Raw genomic sequence first — 21603 nt, forward strand, 5'->3', positions numbered from 1 at the left:
CTTGCAGAAACCACCAGTAATCTCAGGTAACACGCATAACCTTCGTTTGGGCTTGGTGAGTGGGTGAGTGATTTTTAAAAATGGAATAAAATCTTATGTACGACTCATTTCCCAGAAACTTGTGCAATCTCTCTTCTATCCAAATATTCATCTAGCTAGAACTAGAATCTGGGGTAACACATCCTTCATCTGTTCACCTGCAGCTAAATACTCAGGTAGTAAACTTAAGGCTGTAGAGAAAAATTGGGCTTAGGGGACAAGGCCTCATCAAATGCAGAATAAATGCCTACCTTCAAACTGCCTGAGGCTGGGGAGAAAATGTGGTCTGTGTTGATTCTATGTATACATTTCCCCATTCCTACCACGTTCCCAAGGCACTGGTTTGAAGCATCTATCATATTCCTGTTTACAAAAACAGGGAGAAATGTAAACAAACGGACGAGAGACCAGGGCTTGTGCTCATGTTAGTGGAAATGTCTGTTTACATCTTTATAGATGGGGATCCAGCCCAGGCTGTCTGAAAGGATGAGACTTCATTGATGGGTCAGTGAAAAATAATATCAACCCCTCAGCATTTTTTTCTTGAGGAAAAAAAAAAATGTGTGCTATTGGCTAAATTAAAAATGTAGTGTTTCTATCCCTTTCTTTTATTTTTTAAAAAAAGCCCCTTTGGGGACTAATGAAAATGCCATAAAAGGTTGCTGATTCCGCTACACTTAACTCAACAAATTGCAATCTGGTAAGAAATATTTGTTATTTAAAAGGCTTGCAAGTCCTCAGAAACAGGGAGCTACGGGGGTTGTTTTGTTTTGTTGAGGGTTATTTTTTTTTCATTTTCATATTCCCTGCATCTCCTCCTCCATTGTACGCGGCTAGTGTTGAATAAACGCTTGCTCAAGGGATGTGTGCATGTGGGCCCACCAAAAACTAATTCAAACTTTTCAAAGTTTTAAATTCTCTGTGTTCGAATGGTCTTTAAATGTGGAGGAACTTTTTTTTCTCTCTATGATAATAATTTTCTTTATTGCTGTTTCAGTCTCTGAAATCTCCTTTACCTTCCGAATTATCGTGTTACTTACTCCCCTCTGTGTCATCGCCCTCGACACCTGCCCGTTCTAACTTAGCTCTTCATCATTTGCACCGTTCAGGGGACCACTCCTCTTTGGGTACTTACGCTCCTTTCTCTGACCCCCAGAAAGCGGGACTCGCAGCCTCAGGCTCACCTGTTGTAGATCCCAGGCCAAGGCCCCGGGGGTATCTGACTCAACCTGAATTTCAAAACAGCAAGTGAAGACAGTCTCCTACCCAGACAATTCTGCCTCACCTCATAAAATGGTACCGTGAAGAACACCCTGGAAAGTGTGTAAGACAGAACTAGACGAGTGTGTATGTGTGAACGTGTGTGTGTGTGTGGGGGGGCGTCATAGGACATACAGATGTTTGTCTTTACTTTTAAAACTGGAGACCAGAGTGACCCAGTCCGCGATGTTTCTAGTTCCCGTCAAAGTGGCAGTGAGCCTGCACAGACATAAAGTCTAAATATTCCTTTAAATAACTTTCTTTCCTGGGACACGGGGAATGCACTCTAGAAAGAGCTCTAGGTGTCAGGGAGGAAAGAAACAATTCTTCTGGGTGACCTAGCCAACTTATGTCTTTATCTTTTAAAAATTCCCTCTTAGAACAGTCAACCCTCTGTGCTCAGAGGTTTGTGGCATAGCCCCAGGTCCTACACATATGGAACATATTTGCCGTATGATTAAGACAAGTGATGATACGGGTTATTTCTTAACCATACGCTGCATATTATTGAAGATAAGTGATACTGAGAACTGGGATAATAATGATAAATGGGAGGGCTGATTATTCCACTTAGTCTATTTTTAGGCATATTTCCTTAAAAAAAAATTGCACTTCTTGTGGCCACCGGTGTTTGAGAGTGTCCTATGTTACAGTCCTCTGTGTTCACAAAGAGCTTTATCAACACCCGGGTGCTTTCCCGCAGAGATGGTACATTGTTAATTGGTTCTTATGCGTTATGTTCATCCTGTCCCCTTGCCTCTGTTCGACACGTCTTTCCGGTGTTCTATTATGTTTAATGGTGATTTCAGAAACCCATTTCTTTGTTGTGCTTTAGGGAAAAGGTTTACTCGTGCTGTGGGCTCCCGGCTGCAGAACTCTGTGTCTGGGACTACAGACAGTCGCTGTAAAATTACTATTGGTTGGAATACCCTAGGTGTGAAGAAAGTGATGTGATTTGGTCAATTCTCAGGGGAGCTTTTCGCTTTATTGGTATTTGTCTCTTCTATTTTAATAAACTATGGGGTAGATGCAAGCCGGAAGCGCCACAAATCAATTATATGATCCACGTAGCAGCTTTAGTGGGGCTTGAATGGTGAAGGACATACTTTGCTGAAAGTGTATATTCAATTCCTGAGGTCTACATTCAATCTGTTTAGATCTATTCTATGTCTCAGAGTCCTGAAAACACTGGAGCAGTCTATTTCGACGAGGAGTTGTTCACAAGCACACAATCAAGAATGAGATACTGTTTTCTCTAGTAGTCCTGCAGTAATAACAAACAAAACGATGGTCGCATTACAGTCCCCTTTGGAGTTTCTAATTTAATAGGAAGTTCTCCTGCCCTTCAGCAGGGTTTAGTATATTCATGCATAAACTCTACAACTATGTGCAGGTGGCGAGCCTGCGTAGGGTGCTGGGGGGACAAGCCAGAAGGTGATCGAACAGACTGGGATCCTCTTGTTTTCATCTAAATATAGATGTTGTGCCACAGTCTCTCCAAGGATCCAATTGCTTGGGATCCTAGGATGCAGAAGGGCAAAAACGCTTCGGATCTGTGAGTCTAGACACGAAGCTAAATCATCTTTCCTGCTCAAGTGGGCCTGATGACGACTTCTCCCCCATTTAACAGCAGCTCGGTTCCCCGCCAACTCAATCCTTCTGCATGCCTTCTCTCACTCCATTTCCCTTCCTTTTCTTGATGACCCAGAAGCACAGCTATTATTTTTCTTCTGGTCCTCAGTCGTGCTGAACGAACCCAACGGCTTTTTGTTCGTGCTGTGAGATATTGGCCGAAAGATTGCCGCCATTTTGATCTTCAGATCCAGAAACAACCTCCTCCTTTCTACTTCCATTACTGTGAAATTAAAAGAATCAACGCTTGTGCTCCTCAGAGAGGCAATAATGGAGGATAAAAAACAAGTGGTTTGAAAAGTCAGCTTAATTGAGGTATAAGTTATGTATGGGGAAATTCAACCTTGTTTATGTGTACCGTTCTATAAATTTTGACAACGTACACAGTCGTGTTAACTACCACAATAATAATACAGAGAACATTTCCCTCGCCCCCCCGAAATTTCCCTTGGGCCTCTTTGTAGTTCATCTCCTTCTCCTAGTCACAGCCCCTGGCGACCACTGATCGATTTTCTGTCCCTACAATTTTGCCTACTCCGGGAAGCCACACAAGTAGAATGCTAGGATAGATAGCCTTTGAGTATGGCTTCTTTCACTTAGATAATGCTTCTGAGATTCACTCATGTATTGCAGATAGTAGCAGCTTGTTTCATTTTATTACTGAGTACTTTTTCATCTATGGAGGTATAACCTTTTGCCCATGCACCAGGTGATGAGTATTTGGGTTATTTCCAGGTTTGGGGCAATTATTGATAAAGCTGCTATGAACATTTGCAAATAAGTTTTTATATGGATGTATGTCTTCATTTCTCTGGGGTAAATCCCTAAGAGTGGGGCCCTTGGGTCAGATGGTAAGTGTGTATTTAACTTCGTAAGAAACTACGAAAGTGTTTTCCAAAGGGGCTGGTGCCATTTTGCATTCCCGCAGAGATAGGTGAGGATTCCATTTATATCCTCACCAGCACTTGGTACCTTCAGAGTTTTTGATTTGAGCCACTCTAGTAGTTGTGTTATGGCATCTCATTTTAGTTTTAATTTACATTTCCCTAATGACCAGTGATGTTCAGCATTTTTTTGTGTGGATTGCCATCCAATCTCTTCTCTTTTGTGTGCGGTAAAATACATATGACATTAGTAGTAGCCACTGGCAAACACTTACCTGCTTTCTGGTAAGCTATGGATTTCTAGGGATTTGCCTATTTGAGATACTTCATATAAGTGGAATCATTCAAGATGTAGTCTTTGTGTCTGGTTTCTTTCACTTAGCACAATGTTTTCAAGGTTTATCCACATTGTAGCATTTATCAATACCTCATTGCTTTTTTTTTTTTGTCCTTCAAATGTTTAATATGTGTATTTCTATATAATTTCCCATGGGTCCTCTTAGTAGAAATATGTTAAAGATATATTTCCCACCTAACAGTTGATTTATTTTAGAGAGAGAGAGAGAGAGCAGGGCAGAGGGGCAGAAGGTGAGGGGGAGCCCAATGTGGGGCTCGACCCCAGGACCCCGAGATCATGACCTTAGCTGAAATAAAGAGTCAAATGCTTAACCGACTACCCAGGTACCCCCTTAATGATGGATTTTTTAATTGAGGTATAATTCATTGCTTTTTATGCTTGAATGATAATCCATCTTATGGATATACCATATTTTGTTTATCCATTCATGTCCATGATGGACATTTGGCCTACCTCCACCTTTAGTTACTGTGAATAGTGCTGCTATGAACATTTGTGGACACAGTTTTGTTTGAACACATGTTTTCCATTCTTTTGACTATATAGGAGGGGGATATTTTGGTCATCCTGCAATTCTATGTATAACTGATTGAGGAACTGCCAAACTGTTTTCCACAACGTCCAAACTATTTTATATTCCCACCAGCAAGGTAGGAGCATTCTAATTTCTCCACATCCTTACCAGGATTTGTTTTTCCGTTTTCTTTCTTTCTTTCTTTCTTTCTTCCTTTTTTTTTTTCAAATTATATTCATCTTAGTGGGTATGAGATGGTATGTCATTGTGGTTTTAATTTGCATTTCCCTAATAACTAAGGACACTGGGCATCTTTTCATGTGCTTGTTGACCATTTGTATCTCTTCTTTGGAGAAATGTCTATTCAAGTCCTTGACCCATTTTAAAATTGGGTTGTCTGATTTTTTGCTGTTGAGTTGCAAGTGTTCTTTATATATTCTGGATTGTAGACCCTTATCAGATCAGTGATTCACAAATAATTTCTCCCATCCTATGCGTTGTCTTTTTACTTTCTTAATCTTCTGATGCACACAAGTTGTTAATTTTGATGAAGTCCAAGTTATTTTTTCTCTTGTTGCTTATGCTTTTGGTGTTATATATAAGAAACCATTGCCAAATACAAGGTTGTGAAGATTCACCCTTATGTTTTCTTCTAAGATTTTCTGATTTTAGCTTGCATAGTTGGGTTTTTAATCCATTTTGGGTAAGTTTTTGCGTGGGGTGTGAGTTAAGGGTCCAGCTTCATTCTTTTGTATGTGGCTATCTGGTTGTCCCAGCACTATGTGTTGAAGAGACTATTGTTTCCCATTGAATGTTTTTGGGAAACTTAACAGAAATCAATTAACCATAAGGGTGGGTTTATTTCCCGACTCATGGTTCTATTCCGTTAATCTATCTGTCTATTCTTATGCCATTACCACATTATTTGGATTAGGGTAGCTTTGTAGTAAGTTTGAAAATCAGAAAGTGTGAGTCCTCTAGCTTTGTCCTTTTTTTGAGATTGTTTTAGCTATTTGGGGTCCCTTGCAACACCATATAAATTTTTGGGTTAGCATTTCTGCAAAGGCCATTGGGAATTTTATAGCGATTACAGTAAGTCCATAGATCACTTTGGGTAATATCGCCACTTAAAAATTATTAAGTCTCCCAGGGGAGCTGGCTGGCTCAGTTGGTAGAGCATGTGCCTCTTGATCTCAGGGTCGTGAGTTCAAGCCCCATGTTGGACCCAGAGTTTACCTAAAAAAACAATAATTAAGACTCCCAATCTATGAACATATAGTATATTTTCCTGTATTTAAGTCTCCTTTAATTTCTTTCAGCAATGTTTTATAGTTTTCATTGTGGAAAGCTTACATCTCCATGGTTAAATTCATAACCTCTTCTTTAGTAAAGTGCTCTTCCAAATCTTTTGTCTATTTTTAAATAGTTGGGCCATTTGTTTTCTTATTACTGATTTGTGACAGGTCTTTATATCATCTGGATACTAGTCTCTTATCAGATACATGTTTTTACAAATGTTTTCTCCAAGTCTCTGTCTTGTCCTTTCGTTTGCTTAACAATGTCTTTCAAGGACATTGTTTTTAATTTTGATCAAGCCCGATTTATCAGTTTATTTTCTTATGGCTTGTGCTTTTTGTATCTTATCTAAGAAATGTTTGCCAAATTCAAGATCATAAAGATTTTCTCCTGTTTTTATCCAGAAGTTTTATACTTTAAGGTTTTATGGTCTATGATCCATGTTTAGTTAATTTTTGTGTACAGTGTGAAATGTGGACTTTTGTATCTAAAATGAAACATTCCAATTTCTATTTTGCTACTTACTAGCTGCATCACATTAGGCAAAACCATGCAACGTGAACCCCAGTTTCTTCATTTGAAGCAAAGATAGTCATATTTACTTCCTGATCTGCTGGAATTGTGAGGATCAAATGAAAAGAAGTAGAAAAGTGCTTTCTAAAACCAGAGCATAGATGTTAACTATTATTTCTAGCTAAAAGCAGCAGAAGAATGATGATGGAAGAATGTGTCATAATTGGGGGAAAGCCAGAGCTCAAACAATTACTGGCAGTAGAGTGAGGTGTTTGAAAGCCCTGGCTTTTAAGGTACTGAGCCTCTATTTCCCAACTTCCTCATCTGTGCAATGGGGAAGAAGCAGACACTCCACAGGGTGCTTGGAGGGTGAAGTGAGTTAAGTACAAAGCCCAGCGAGCTACACAGACTAGGGGATTAATAAATGCCATTTTTTGTGGGGTGCCCGGGTGGCTCAGTCCTTTGAGGGTCCGACTCTTGATTTTGGCTCAGGTCATGATCTCGGGGTCGCGAGGCTGAGCCCTGTGCCGGGCTCTGCACTGAGCCAGGAGTCTGCTTGAGATTCTCTCCCTCTCCCTCTACCCCTCCCCGAACTGGCACATTCGTGCTTTCTCTCTAAAATAAATAAGTAAATATTTTTAAAAAATAAATGACATTTTTGAAAGACAGAGAGAGAATGAATATATAGAAAGAATATATAATGAATACACACACACACACACACTTACACACTCAGTGTAATAACATGATGATGTGGGCTGTCATGTTTAAAGAGGTACTTTAGACCAAGGTGCAAAGACCAAGGTGAAAAGAAAGAATGCACCTTGTGCTCTCCCACCTCTGGGAAAGTGCACCTGTTGTGGGAACATCATTCCCTCTGCCAGTCTGACTTCATTTTGTAGCTCAAGTGATGTCTTCTCTTAGGAGGCCATGTGTTACCACTCTCCTCAAACTTTCTGTATTCAGGCACCTGGGTGGCTCAGTTGGTTAAGCATCTGCCTTCAGCTCGGGTCATGATCCCAGGGTTCTGGGATCGAGTCCCATGTTGGGCTCCCTGCTCAGTGGGGAGTCTGCTTCTCCCTCTACCCTTCCCCCCTGCTTGTTATCTTCCCCCCCTGCTTTATATCAAATAAATAAATAAAATCTTAAAAAAAACCTCCCTGTGTTCACAGAGTATATTATACGTACCTTTCCTAGAGCAAACCACATTATCTCATGATTAGCGGCTTTTTGGTCAGCTTTGCTAATTATATAGCAAGCTCCTTGAAGGAGGGGAGCTGTCTTTGAGTCTTTAGAATCCTGCATAATGTCTTGCATAGAGTCAGAGCTCAGTATAGGTGGGTGAAATGGAAACATGGACATACATTATTAATTTCTAATGTGGATATAAATAGCTTTGGGCAACTGAACTTTTTTATTTGTTAGTTTTATAGCATAATACTGATGTCTATCCTAAAAAGATCAAGTAGACTTACCCTTTATGGGATAGTGCTGGAATCAGGCCTACTTCTCTTGGGGTGTCCACACCCATACAATAACACCCATCATCAAGCTTTAAGTAGTAATACTGACTGCAGATGAATATATATAGCGTTTGTCCAGGAGAAATGACACAGACTGCTTTAAAAAGTTTTCTATAAAGTAATGCTGCTCAAAATGATTAGTTCTTCTGAAAAAGTGTGATTCTGAATACATGGCAGGGTCGGTCTCATGAGTACTTAAGAAAAAATGATTTAATTAAATTCCTATGTGTTAAAACATTTAATAGTTTGCATAATATGGAATTTTGTGAAGAGGGGAAATATTTGCTCATAGAAACTTCAATTAAACTGTGACTGTACATCCCTAATTCCATGATCAGAACTTCTCAGCCAATGATCTCACATACATGCAGCTACCTCATAATAAACTGAGGCAACTTGCCAGTAATGAGCCAGTGACAAAGAGGTGGGAGATTATGCAATGGAATGGTCAGCTTAGTGCTGACACCTGTAATGTGTCTTGCTGTTGAGGGACTGGGTCATGCCAGAGTCCACTGATCCCAAAGGTCCTGTTTTGGCTCTCCGTACGTTACCAGAAACTCATGGCACATAGGCAAGAGCACTCTTGTGGCCATAATGTCATGCCAAGAAATGTTGACTCATGGTGTAAATGGCATAAATATGTTTAACTACCAAACACTAAAGAATGTGCAAGTCACTGGGAATAAATAGCAAGGAGCTGAAAAATATATAAGCTTAAAAAAAACCAAAAAAAAAACAACTGACAAGAGTTCCTTGCATCCACAGAAGTCCACTTCTTTGGTCTCACCTTGCTCTGATGTTATTCAACAGTCCCTATGACATGACTAAGTGTCATAGTGCCTGGCACTGAATCAGTCCTTCAGGAACATGCCTTGTCCAGGGCTATTTGCAGAAGTGAAGCAGAGAACACAGAGAGAGAGGAACTCTGAAAAGAGAGTGTGAAAAATGAAAAGGTAGGACAGCCAGTGGCCGTGAAGAGAGGTAGTCAGGGGGCGCCTGGGTGGCTCAGTCGGTGCAGCGTCTGCCTTCGGCTCAGGTCATGATCCCAGGGTCCTGGGATCGAGCCCCGCATCGGGCTCCCTGCTCCGCGGGAAGCCTGCTTCTCCCTCTCCCACTCCCCCTGCTTGTGTTCCTTCTCTCGCTGTGTCTCTCTCTGTCAAATAAGTAAATAAAATCTTTAAAAAAGAGAGAGGTAGTCAAGAAAAGAAAGCAAGTGACAGGGACGCACGAGCTCAGCTTCTAGGAAATGACCCCATGTCCTCTCTTCCTCCTCTTGCTACGCGTTTAGTAATATCTCCAAAGAACTTGCTTCGTACTAGCATCTGTGGCAAATGTTTTCCACCGTGTTGCCCCATTTCATTCCAACCACAGCCCTATGAGCCATGTTCAACTGTTACTGGTCACAGATGGGCCCTGAGGCTTGGCGTGCCAGTCTAGCCTGCTCAGAGGTCCACCAAAAGCCAAGCTTTCAACCTAAATCTGTCTGATGCCAGAGTCCAAGATCAGAATCACATCATTAAAAATCCAGAAATTATAAAGCACAAATATGGGAGAAAAATCAGAAGGACCAATAGAGTATGATTTTACTGTGCACATAAACTACCAAGCAACACACGTAATGCACTTGAACTGATAAACACAACGGTTATTTTTCTTTTCAGAGTACTTATCCTGGGAGGCTGTATGTTTGAATCTGTAAAGTTTAAGAAAAGTGTCAAAATTGACCATCCATTTTATTAAAAAGAAATTTAAGTCCAAATGGCTTTGCTCCTAAAACATTGGGCGAATTCAAGCTCAAATTCTAAAGATCTGATCCAACCAATGATAGGCCGAAGAATGCATGCCAGGCTCTGAAAGACGTGCCCCATCTTGTTGAAATAAGGGTGTAGCTTATCAAGGTGACTATTCTGAAGAGGACAATCCTTGGGGTTTATAATTTTGGTATTTTCGTACAATCAGTCACTGCCTTCTAGTTCCAACCCACGCAAAACAAGATAACGAGGGCGATACACCAGGAAATGGGTAAAAAAGAAAAAGAAAAAAATGAGAATATGAATTGCTACTTGACCTTCCAGGAATGACCTAGACACCATCACACACCCGAAATTAATCTCACGGGGCAAGAATGTAAGTACTAGGTGGCTGCTGGCTCTTCGGTGTGTGCACCTTCTCCCCCCACCAAGCACAAACAACTAAGGACAATTCTGGCCATAAGCTGTTGTACATTCCTTCTTTTCTCTTTTATTCTTTCTACTCCTGGCAAGGACTATGCCAACTGAGGTAATGAGGAAGCCAAAATGGGAAATTTGCACTAAAAAGGGCGAAGAGTTACTTGTTTAAGAAAAAAAAAAAAAAAGGTTAGAGTTAAAGTGAAGAATGTGAACGGGAGCTTGAAAGGAGGACAAACAGGAAGAGATGAGCCCACGGGGCTGCTGGTCAGGGAAACTTCGGTGGGGAATTAAGAGGTAAAGGTGCACAGGGAAGGTGTGGGGGAGCTTCCAGAAGCGGGAGATACAGAGAACGAGAAGAGAGACTTCCAAAAGTGCTGGCAAGGATGACAAATGTTGGATATTCTTTAAAGTTTCATAAAAGGTATTTGTAAAGATTGGAGTTACAGGCCCACCTTGGAGATATCCCGAGTTTGGTTCCAGACCACCACAGTAAAGCAAGTATTGCAATAAAGTGAGTCAAATGAATTCTTTTGGTTTCCCATGCATGTAAAAGTTATGTTTACACTGTACTGTAGTCATTTAAGTGTGCGATAGCATTAGGTCTTCAAAAACATACATACCTTAATTTAAAAATATTTTATTGCTACAAAATGCTCACCATCATCTGAGCTTTCAGAGAGTCATAATCACTGAGCATAGATCACCATTATAAATATAATAATAAGGAAAAAGTTTGAAATATTGTGAGAATTATCAGAATGTGACAGAGAGCCATGAAGTGAGCTCATTCTGTTGGGAAAAAAAAATGGCGCCTATAGATTTGCTCAACCCAGGGTTGCCAGAAATCTTAAATTTGTAAAAAAACACAGTTATCTATGACATTCAATAAAGTCAAGTGCGATAAAATAAGGTATGCTTGTATTTTAAATTTCTTTTGGTTGTGGAATTGTGTTTCTTTGACTGCAACACAAGACTGGGCCGAGAAGAGCTCTTGATTTATGCAGGATATAGTAGAATAAACTTTATAGCAGGTACTCTTAATGTGGGACTCATGGGAGGACTTTAGGTTGTTTATAAATCCTCATAATTGTATGCAATTTTTGTGGCCATGTGTACATATATATTCTGAAATGATGAGAACCTTCATGCTCATAGTCTTTATCAGATTCTTTTTTTTTTAAAGATTTATTTATTTGAGAGACAGTGTGTGAGATCGGGGCGGGGAGGGGCAGAGAGACTCTCAAGCAGACTCCCGGCTGAGCGTGGAGCCCAACTTGGGGCTCCATCTCACGACCCTGAGATCACGACCTAAGCAGAATCAAGAGTCCAATGCTTAACTATCTGCACCACCCAGGCACCCCAGCTTTTATTTAGATTCTTAAAGAGTTCATGATTCTTCTTAAAAATATGAACAGACTGCCACTGGGGAGAGAGAAGACATCCTCTCAGAGTAAAAGACCACGTTAAAAAAAAAAAAAAGTAACTACAGGAGATACCTGATTTCTAATTGTACTGCAAAAGCTTAAGAGGTTAGTCTGGATCCATTTATTTTGCCAGAGATACCAACATCTTCCTTCCCTCCCCTTAAATTCCTCTCCTGATTTCCTTGGTATTTGAAAATACATTCAGTGGTTTTTTTGTTTGTTGGTTTGTTTTTGTTTTAAAGACAGTACTCCATGAGTGTGCTAAATAAATCGGGGGAAAGAACCACTGGCATTTTCAGGGACTCAAGAAAGGTGGGGGGAAATCAGAGTTCAACTCACAAGCAAATCACAGACATTTACGATAGTTGGAGCAAGGCATCGTGAGAAGCCCTGAAACAAGGGAAAAAAGCACAGCAAACAGCAGTGAGAGTCTTAGGGTCATCGGACTGCTCACCTGTCCCGTCGAGGTACACGGAAAGGCATTTGCAGCAATTACTCTCCTACTAAAGGCATTAATGCATCACGCTGGTCTCCAAAGCCTTCATGCAACGCATCACAGCTCAGACATCCAGTTCTATGAGCTGGATAAACATTTCAATTCTGGAGGGCACAGAGTGCCAAAGGGAGGACTGAGGACCCTGAAAACCTGCCATTGCTTTGCTAAGTTTGTTCAAACCACCTACTCAGGTGTTTTATGCGAACCCGAATGGGAGACACAGAGCAGCTCCCAAGTCTTTGACACATGCCTTCCTCCTTCATCCGCCTCTTTCTTCCCAGAGGAGCAGCACCCACAAGAATGCACCGTGATCTTACTCAAGACCAAAAATTCAGCTCAGTGTCTTTGAAGAAGGCCATAGGCAAATCTTAGTCCCTGGGGCTCGGGGAGCCGGGTCCCGGGCATGCCGCGGGCATTCGTTAAATGCTTATTGAGTCAATGAGTAGCTAAATGAGTAATGAACAGACATCGTGCACCCTTTTCCCGTCACCGTGGGTCTGTAACTTTAGAGGTAGCCCCAGACGTGGGAGAGCAGCAGTGGGGAAACTAGCACGCCCCCCTCCAATATGCCCTTACCCCTTTCCCATAGCAGCAGCCACTTCCTCAGAGGAGCTGGAGCCTGGAAGGGGGATAAAGCTCTCCCTGGAGCTTTGACGAAGACAGCAGGAGGTACTGCCTCATGAAGGCACCTACCAAGGAAGTCTGGAGGGAAAAGGGTGTGGTAGACAGAAATCACGCTCCCCCCATCCCTGTCCAAAGATGGCCACATCCCAATCCTCAGCACCTGCGATGTGATGTCGCGTGCCAAGGGAGAATGAAGGTTGCATCTGAAATAAACGTTGCTGATCACTTGAGCCCAAGATGGGGAGATTTTCCTGGAACATCCAGGCGGGCCCAAAGTAATCACAAGGTCCTCAAAGGAAGAGTAGGGGCAGATGCAACAGCCAGAGGGATGCACGACAAGGATGTGACCAACTGTTGCTGACTCTGAAGGTGGAGGAAGGGCCCCGAGCCAAAGAATGTGGGCAACTTCTAACAAGCGTAAAAGGCAAGAAAATGGATGCTCTCCTAGAGACTACAGAAAGAAATACAGCTTGCCCACACTTCGATGTTAGCCCATGAAACCCGTCCTGGACCGCTGATCTCCAGAGCTGTAAGATAGTAAATTTACGTTGTTTTACACTCCTAAGCCCGTGGTGGCTTGTTTGTAGCGGCCTCATGACACAGCGGGTCAGTGACGGGCAGGGAAGGACAGGAAGGTGGGAAGACTGGTTTTGTCCTTACGAGCCAATGGACCTTCGGGAATTTATTTCATGGCTTTGAGGCTTCGGTCTTCTCATCGCAGAGGGGGTTAAAACTAGCAACCTCATCAGACTACTTCCAATGCGAAATGAGATCACATGTTTGAATGGCCCAGCTCCTGGCTTGCACACTACGGGTGCTCATGATTTCTGATCCCCACCGCCTTCTCCTCTACCCTTGACAGGGCAGGGATCGCAGAAGAAGAGAAAAAAGGGAAACATCAAATGAATGGAGACAAAGGGGTCTAGGATGGGGAATCCACGCCGCCCACTGCTGCCTGGGGTGCGGGACGCCAGTTCTGTGGTCTCCCGAGGATTTCATAAAATGAGGGTTTGAAGGGCTCTATCATTTGTTTTGTCAGAAAGAGGGGGAAGTGTGAAGAATAGGAGACATTTGGGGTGGAACAGGAGAGGGGGAGGAGGAAAATAAAAGGAACATAGGGTGGGACCCAGACTAGAAGACATGGCTGGGATTTCCCCAGTATGGGGACTGCACCTCTGCTCAGAAATGAATGGAAGTTCAAAACCAAAGGGTGGTTCCTCTTTCTTTTCTGTTCCTGTTCCTACACAATCCTTCCCTTCAGTCTATGCACGTAGTAGACCATATTCACACACGTGCATCAATGAGCTTATTGAAGGTAGAGCATGTGTTCCGGGATGGCAAGGGAAGAGGGGGGCACACATTTATTTATGTCAAATTTCAAAGGCTACAATGGACCTCTGAAAAGCACCGGCGAAATGTTCTCTTGGGAATAATAACCGAAAACTAGTTAAATCCTATTATGTCTCTGGATCTGTCATTCCTTATTCCTTTTTCTGAGGTGATATGGGAGATTATCTATCTATCTATCTATCTATCTATCTATCTATCTATCTATCTATCTATCATCTATCTATCCATCCATCCATCCATCCATCCATCCATCCATTATCTATCTATCATCTACCTATCATCTATCTATCATCACCGTCATCTATCTCACAATGTAGGCAAGATCTCTGCCATAAATGGCAATGTTATATTCTGTAGGGTGATGCTCAAGGTACTAGGAGAAGGGTATGGATACTGGAAAATGCAAACTTCTAAGTTTTAATGAAACAACTTACTCCCTTTTCGACTTTGCAGCCAATGTAGATTTTGTGACAACAGAGCTGTAAATGCACTGGGTTAATTTCAAAAGAGAACATCCAAATTGTAATAAAAATCATGGCTAGGGTTTGGATGTACTTTGTGTTCAAATATTTTTTTATTAAATTTTGTGATATTGCACAAACTTTGAGTAGGTCATTTTGTGGTTGGGGCAAATCTATTTCTATTAACACATTTTAAGTTTGAAGAAATAAGTTGATTTTAACCCATCTTTTCAGCTTATTAAATTATTTTGCGGAAGTCACCAGAAGAAACTCACAAACTATTGTTCCTTTTAAAGGAATATTTATAAATTGCAAAAGGACTTGCCGTGTAATACATCTAGCTTCAAATTACAGCAACAAGTTGATTTCCTTGTCTTCTTTTTAAAACCAACCTAAAATTGAGTTAGTAGCACATAAAGACATTAGCTATTGAGATTTTTTCAATGCTTTTAAAAGGAAAAAGTAAAGTCTTCTAAAGTGACCATGATACGTTTAAGTAAATATTTTCCCCAAAGTTCCCTGTAAAATTGAACTTGGGAAGACACGGGTAAACACACAGGCATGCTGCAGTATTTTAGAAAGTAATTTACCATTTCCTCTGATTTTTGGAAAGCCCTGCATGTAAAATATACAAAATCTGCTGCAACTTCTCACAATACCATTTCTTCCTAAGGGTTTCCCAAGTTGGGTAACCAGCAGCGCGGATAAATCGGTTAATCCATGGGCTCAGAGATCTTGGGGGAAAATAGTCACTGCTGCTTTTCTCCTCTGCCCTTTGCCCCAACTGTCCCCAAACGGCTTTACAACTGAGTTTACAGATCAAAAGACTTCTTCTACAAATACTCGCAAACTTCCGTTGGAATATGCAGAGATTTTCGGAAAAGTCAACATTTACTTAGTGCAAGGAGCCTGAAGTCTGAGCTAGCAGAGCGATCAGCAGGTTTATCTAACCCAGAAAAACAACTCAAGTAGCTGAATTATACAGGTATTCACCTTTGTCCCCCCAAGGAGCTTTGCTGGCGGCAGTCAAAACCAAAGTGGGAACTTAATAAAAATGAAAATTGTGGTAGCAAAATACACTTACAAGGTTAATTTGACATACTGCAAAAAACTGGGGAGGTTAAAGTGGTTTCTATGTAACCACAGTCCTGATTTAGAAAAACCCCAGAGAAACAGCTGTACTATGATATATAACCGGCCTTGCCTGCATAGGAAACCCCAGCTTTTCAGGGTGTGTAGGTCTCGAGATGCTAGATTTTGGGGAAAACTGTACGCAGCTCTCATCGAGAAATAACGGGCTAATGAGACCTGTCGAAGTTTACGGTTACACATGAGGCAAACAAATATTTGCTCCAGAGATCACATCGTTCGTTTCTTGAACTACGGAGTGGAAGAGATGAGAAAAAGGGAGTCCATTCTGCTGACTCAGTCAATTCTGATGAAGAAAATCGCGTCCTCACCCGCATATTCTTTGCTTACCTGAGAATGTCTCCATTTCTGGCATATGGTCGCAACTGGTCGCGGCAGGCCTGGCAAGATGCCTTCCAGATGCTGGAAGATTAGCTCCTGCACAGCCTCGGTGCTGTGCTCCAAGTGGCTGACTCCAAACGGGACAGTGGTGTGAACCACAAGGGAAGGCCCGATTTCGGACGACTCTGGTGTGATGAGGAACACAAGCACACATCCTGAAGCAGGTTAGAGCGAAGCATCTGCCAACATTTCAAGCCAGCTTTAAGAAGGAATCACAATAACCAGACAATAAATAGAGGGCAAACGGACTCTAATCTTGGACCACCCAATTAGGCTAACTCTGAAATTCAAAATCAAGCTTCTCTGAAGAGGAGGACAGAGTCACAGTGTATTTCGGAGAACAAGTCTTTAGCTCTCGCTAAAGAACTAGAAGGAAGGGGAAGAAGAACACCTAGGAATTTCTGCCTTGGGTAAAATCCAATTGATTTGTGTGTTCATCTTCTCTCATCCACTAAATTATAAGTTCTCCAGGGCAGGAGCTGTTTCTTATATATAGCTTATACTCTCCTTAAATTCTGGGAACAAAGTAGATGTTCAGTAAACACTGACTCATTTTTTGTTAAACGGATTGCAAAATATTTTGTTGAAATTATATTAATGCCAGAATAAAATATCTTTACCACGTTCAAAAAAAAAATCAAGCTTCTCTCTAAAAATGGGCTTGACTTCTCTCTCTCTCATTCTCTCTCTCAAATAAATAAATACAATCTTTAAAAAAATAAAAAAAAATGGGCTTGACTTCATAATATTCTTTATCTTTGAAGCAGCATTAAGAGTGATTCATCACATGGAACTACTTTCCATTTTTGTTTGCCATTGAGGTTTTTTGTTTTTGTTTTTGCTGTATTTTCACAATTTCAAATAATGCACGTCAGCTTTGTACCTTTCACTCTTTCGTGGAATACAGGAAATCAGATGAAGTTTTAAGTTGAAAGCAAAGTGACCGAGGCATTACAAAACACAGTGTTGGCAGGAATGTTAAGAGTTTGCCTGTTATTACAATTTCAAATCATGTAGAAGGGAAAGTTGAGGGAAAACAATCATAGATCTAAAATGCATGAAATAGGGACGCCTGGGTGGCTCAGTTGGTTAAGTGTCTGCCTTGGGCTCAGGTCATGATCCCAGGGTCCTGGGTTCGAGCCCCTCGTCGGGCTCCCTGCTCAGTGGGGAGTCAGCGTCTCCCTTACCCCTCCCCCCTGCTCATGATCTCTCTCTCTAATAAATAAATAAATAAAATCTTAAAAACAAATTAAATGCATGACATAATAAGACGGTTGGTGCTTTCCCCCACCTTACTGAAAGAAGAGAATATTGAAGTACATAAGGTCCTGACAGGGGTTGGCAAGCCTGATTCTGGAAATTCTAATTTTGGACTGTCAAGCGTAAGACAATGATCTATTTGGGGCAGGTTTGTTTGAACAGTTTTACAAAAAAAAAAAAACCCGTGGCACAACGTTGAGCCACTTACTTGCTATATGTCCACCTGCCCTCTTTCCATTTTGGCGTTTTTGTTTTGTTTCGTTTTCTCTAACATCAGAATCTTAGTACCTTATCCCTCAGGTCTGTGGTGGGGATTATAGAACCTGATGCCCGCGAAGCGCTTGGCACAATTTCTGGCACCAAGCCGGGCTGCATCAATGTGAGCTATGAAAACAGAAGCAATACACCAGATATAGACCAAAAAAAAGGTCCCGCGGTGTTGCCCACATGACACGGTGTAAGGTCCGTAGAGCATGTGACTCTCGACCTCGGGGGCTGTAAGTTCGAGCCCCACATCGGGTATAGAGATTACTTCAAAATAAAATCTTAAAAAAAAAAAAAAATCTTGTCGCCTACCTCGCCCCAGGGAGTGTTCTTTTGGTTCCCAGTTAATAGATTAAGGTAGGCTTGCTCCCAACAAGGGGATGTCAACCCCACCCCCCTTCCGTTAGGTACCAAATCTTCCCAAAGACAGGGAAAGCTACTGGGTCGACCTTCTGAAGCATAGAGTTGGGTTCTGAGCTGGCTTATCAATGGCAGGCTTCCAAGGAAAGTGAATGCTCGCCACATGCTGAGAATCTGAAGGTGGCACTGACCCAGCCATTTGCTCGCCCGGGGCCGGGGTGGGGGGTGGGGAGGGTGCGGTGGTGGCTCGTAACATTACTGAGGGTAGTGATGGTGCCTCGCCAGCTCTCTCCCTTTACGTTAGCCATCCACTCCAAGAAGAACAGTAAAAAAAGGAAATTTAAGACCCCAAATGAAACCGTTCTCACATGACAATGAGAGAACAACCTGGCTGCTTGTTTTTATTGGAATCAGACAAAAATTTTCCAGAATTTAGATTAAAATTTGAATCGCTGCAACCCGAAACCATGAGTTTTAAGGAAAAGCTCCCTCTGCCCCCCCCCCCCGCCAAATTAAAGGGTATTTTTAGAAGCTAACGTCCAAAAATACAAACAGCCAACCCGACTTTAAACGTGACTCAGGTTTGGAAATAGAGCACGGTAAAGAGCCACAAATGTGTTAACAGGATTCAGAGCATCGAGTCAGTATAATCAGTATTCTTTGGTCACTGGGAAGGTAGTAATAATGTCATCTTTCTTCTTCTCTTCTTTATTCAGTTTAACAAGTCCAGCACTTAGCTTTTGGCATATCAAATGGAAGTTCACGGTAAGTCGACAACTATTTCTGTGCACTGGGAGATCAGGAGCTTTAGTCGGAAGGTAAGTACTTGAACCTGGGCATCCTCACAGCCCAGTGGTCCTGGACAACTTAGTCTCTCGGGCCTCCCCTTCGTACATCAATTAAAAGGGACCAGGACTACTTCCCTTATAAGCCTGTCACAAGGATTAATGGGTTAGGACACATAAAAATCTTTCTTCAAACATGAAGTGCTACACAAATGTAACGCATCCCCAGATAATATTCTCGCTTTGACCTCTACGCCATAGCAAGAGCAGCTTTGGAAAGGGATAACAGAGTTGGCTTCTCTCCAAGTATTAAGATTGATTATTATATCAACACCCCAGGAACAGTGGCAGACTATTCCTGGACACAGACACAGCAGTTTTTACATGTTTTTTTAATTATTGTAGTAAAACAGACATAATCTAAAATTTACCACTTTAACCTGTTTTAAGTATACAGTAGTAGTAGTCTCGCATGTAGTACACCCACACTGTCCTGTAACCGTCACTGCCATCCGTATCCAGAGCTTTTTAAACTCTCCACATAGACTCTATACCCATGAAACCCTGACCCCCTCCATCCCCGTTCCCCCCTCCAGCCTCTGTCAACCACCATTCTATTTCTCTCTCTGATTCTCACTACTTTAGGTGCCCCACAGAAATGGAATAATATGATATTTGTCCTTTTATGACTGGCTTATTTCATTTAGCATGCTGTCTTTAAGGTTCATCCATGTTGTAGCAGGTGTCCGAACCCCCTTCCTCTTTAAGACCGCATAATATTCCATTGTGTGGATGGACCACGTTTTGTGTATGCATTCCTCTGTCCATCCATTTATGCAGGCTTCCACCTGCTGGCTCTTGTGAATGATACTGCTATGAACATGGTGCAGCCATATCTATTTGAGGCCCTGCTTTCACTTCTTTTGGGTGTACGCCCAGACGTGGAATCGCTGGACCATATGGTAATGCCATGTTTAAATGTTTGAGGAATCACCGTATATCAGTTTCCCACAGTGACTGCACCATTTCCCTGTTCCCACCAGCAAGGTACAAAGGGTCTAATTTCTCTGCCTCCTCATCAACACTTGTTATTTTATTTTATTTTATTTTGTTATAATAGCCATTAGTCTACAGCTTTGAGTGGGGTCAAGGCGCTAGGAGTTAGTAACAACAGCAGAAGCCCCAGTGTCAGAGGTGGGGCAGAATTTCCTTCCATGGCTGATAGAACACTGAGCTCGAGAAGGCTCTCGAGTGAAATACTTACAAAACTGTCCCTTGTCCTCCAAACAGAAACTGAAATTTGTCTTGAAATGAAGGACATTAGCTGCCTCAGATCCATGGTCATATCAGCCATAAAAATAACCACTAACAGGTTAAAACATGCTTAAAGGGGATGCTTGGGTGGCTCAGTCAGTTAAGTGTCTGCCTTCGGCTCAGGTCATGATCCCAGGGTCCTGGGATCGAGTCCCACATCGGGCTCCCTGCTCAGCGGGGAGCCTGCTTCTCCCTCTGCTTCTCCCCCTGCTTGTGCTTGCTCTCTCTCTCTCTCTCTCTCTCTCTCTCTCTGACAAATAAATAAATAAAATTAAAAAAACAATGCTTAAAGACACGATGCTACTTATAATAAAATACATTTGTTTAAAGATTTTATTTATTTATTTAGAGAGAGAAAGCATGAGTGGCGGGGAGGGGCAGAGGGAGAGAGAGTCTCAGCCAAGATCCACATCCAGCACAGAGACTGACGCTCGATCCCACGACCCTGAGATCATGACCTTAGCTGAAATCAAATCAGACGCTTACTAGACTGAGCCACTCAGGTGCCCCAATAAAATACATTTTTAACACAAATCCTAACTCAGTTGTGTTGCTCGAAAGAATGGGATCTGTATGATATTTTAAGATCTCTGGAATGGCTTCATACATAGTCAGTTTTCGTAAGTGTTACCTGTGTGCTTGAGTAGAATTAAATTTAGTTGTTGAATTAAATTTTAATAAGTCCATTAGGACAATCTTATCAATTGTGTGGTTCTAATCAGCTAAATTCTTACGAACTGTCTGCTTGATCAATTACTGAAAGAGGTATATTAAAAATCTGTCCTGAATATGGTAAAATTTTCCAATTTCTCCTTTAAGTCCCGACAATGTTTACTTTATACTGAAGTTTATGCCAGTTTCCGTCTATTTCCTGATACCTTTTAACAATACGCTGTGAACATCTTTATATACATTTAGAAATGCCTTGAAGTTTATTTTCTGTTTTTTATTTTTCCACTTTTCCAACATTTCTTTGTTTCTTTTTAAAATTAAAAAAAAAATTGCCTTCTTTTTGTTTAAACCACTTTTGCCCCTTATTTCATTTTTCCTCTTTACTAGCTTGGACGTTATATACTTGGTTTCTGTTTTTAGGGATTACCCATAGACTTAAGCATCCAAATTAAAGTCAAAAGTTAGTATGTTTATCCTTCTCTAGAATAATATAAGAACCTTTGAATACTTTAATTCTGATTTTATGTTTTTTTTTTTTTTTTTTTTTTTTTGGTCCAGGTTTCACGTATTCAGCTTTATTTTAATACACTCAACGTTTGTTTATATTTATCCACAGCTTCCCTCATGGATCTCACAGCTTGTCTCCAAGGTTATTTTCCTTTTCCCAAAGTATCTCATGTTGAAGTTCCTTAATGAGGTTCTGTTGAAGGCTTTTGTTTTTCTAAAAACATCTTTATTTCACTGTCATTTGCGAAAGATCGTTTTCCTTGGCATTTAATACCACATTGAAAATATTTGCTCTCAGCACTTTAAAGATACTCTTCATATAGTTTAGCTTTTACTGATGCTGTTAAGAAGTCAACTCCATTGGGT

General features: G+C 41.4%; 1 protein-coding gene across 6 annotated transcripts in view; it reads right to left on the bottom strand.

Moving 5' to 3' along the window:
• The window catches only part of RNLS (renalase, FAD dependent amine oxidase), a 268671-nt gene that overhangs the window by 11489 nt on the left and 235579 nt on the right, over positions 1-21603 (bottom strand). For 4 of the 6 annotated variants that reach the window (XM_073878974.1, XM_073878975.1, XM_073878973.1 and 1 more), the window contains exon 6: positions 16025-16230. The exons of 1 other annotated variant lie outside the window; for it this stretch is intronic. In XM_073878974.1, coding sequence (XP_073735075.1) covers positions 16025-16230 — 206 coding nt within the window. The remainder of the gene's footprint in view (positions 1-16024; positions 16231-21603) is intronic. One more of the 6 variants, XM_025850994.2, reaches the window with a different exon arrangement.

This window comes from Callorhinus ursinus, unplaced genomic scaffold (genome assembly GCF_003265705.2).
Source record: "Callorhinus ursinus isolate GAN/ISIS: 27379988/994484 unplaced genomic scaffold, GSC_fseal_2.0 scaffold32, whole genome shotgun sequence".
NCBI classification, from domain to species: domain Eukaryota; kingdom Metazoa; phylum Chordata; class Mammalia; order Carnivora; family Otariidae; genus Callorhinus; species Callorhinus ursinus.